The 618-nt window shown below is 64.9% G+C and overlaps 1 protein-coding gene across 1 annotated transcript in view; it reads left to right on the top strand.

Annotated features, from left to right (window-relative positions):
* Positions 1-223, top strand: part of BAZ1B (bromodomain adjacent to zinc finger domain, 1B) — a gene marked incomplete at both ends in the record, with an annotated part of 33059 nt that extends 32836 nt beyond the window's left edge. Inside the window, one exon of the mRNA XM_010134244.1 lies at positions 137-223. Coding sequence (XP_010132546.1) covers positions 137-223 — 87 coding nt within the window. The remainder of the gene's footprint in view (positions 1-136) is intronic.
* Between the last annotated feature and the right edge of the window lie 395 nt (positions 224-618).

The raw sequence follows: 618 nt of genomic DNA, 5'->3' as shown, positions 1-618 counted from the left end.
TGCCCCCAGCCATTGAGGCACCGGCTCGTCAGCGGGAGGACTGAGCAGAGAAGCTCTGCTGAGGACCAGCACCACTGGCCTCAGCAGTGTTTGCTGAGTGCTCCCCTCCTTTTAACAGCATCCTTTGTGTGGGCAGGTCCTTCAGACGCGGAAGACGGCGCGTCGCCAGAACCTGGAGCTGCAGAAGTGTGAGGAAATCCTCAGCAAGCTGATCAAGTACCGCGTGGGTTCCCCAGCCGCAGCCCTGCCGGCTCCACTGGCTGGCTGCAAGACCGGGGCTTCAAGAGCGAGTCACGGGCGGGAAGAGAGGGAGCGAAGCTGCTCCAGAAACCACCTCCCTGTCTCAGTCCTCGGCGGGCCTGAAGATGTGCGACCCTTCTGTGAGACGGTGTCACGGGGTGGTGGGCCGAAGAGGGGAGGCTGGGGGTGCTTTCTGCAGCCCCCAGGATTTGCGGGGCATGCTGTCAGTGCTGTCACTAAGAGGAGGTGACTGTGCCTGCTACAGGCCAGCCCCCGTGCCTGGGCCAGCTGTCTGGGCAGCAGGACAAGCGACCGGCCTTCCCGTCACCGTGCCGTGGCCACCGTGGGGCTGACCTGGCTGTGGCACTGCCGGGGGGC

Source organism: Buceros rhinoceros, unplaced genomic scaffold (genome assembly GCF_000710305.1).
Source record: "Buceros rhinoceros silvestris isolate BGI_N320 unplaced genomic scaffold, ASM71030v1 scaffold20294, whole genome shotgun sequence".
In the NCBI taxonomy this organism is placed as follows: domain Eukaryota; kingdom Metazoa; phylum Chordata; class Aves; order Bucerotiformes; family Bucerotidae; genus Buceros; species Buceros rhinoceros.
This window is presented reverse-complemented; position numbering and strand designations above follow the sequence as displayed.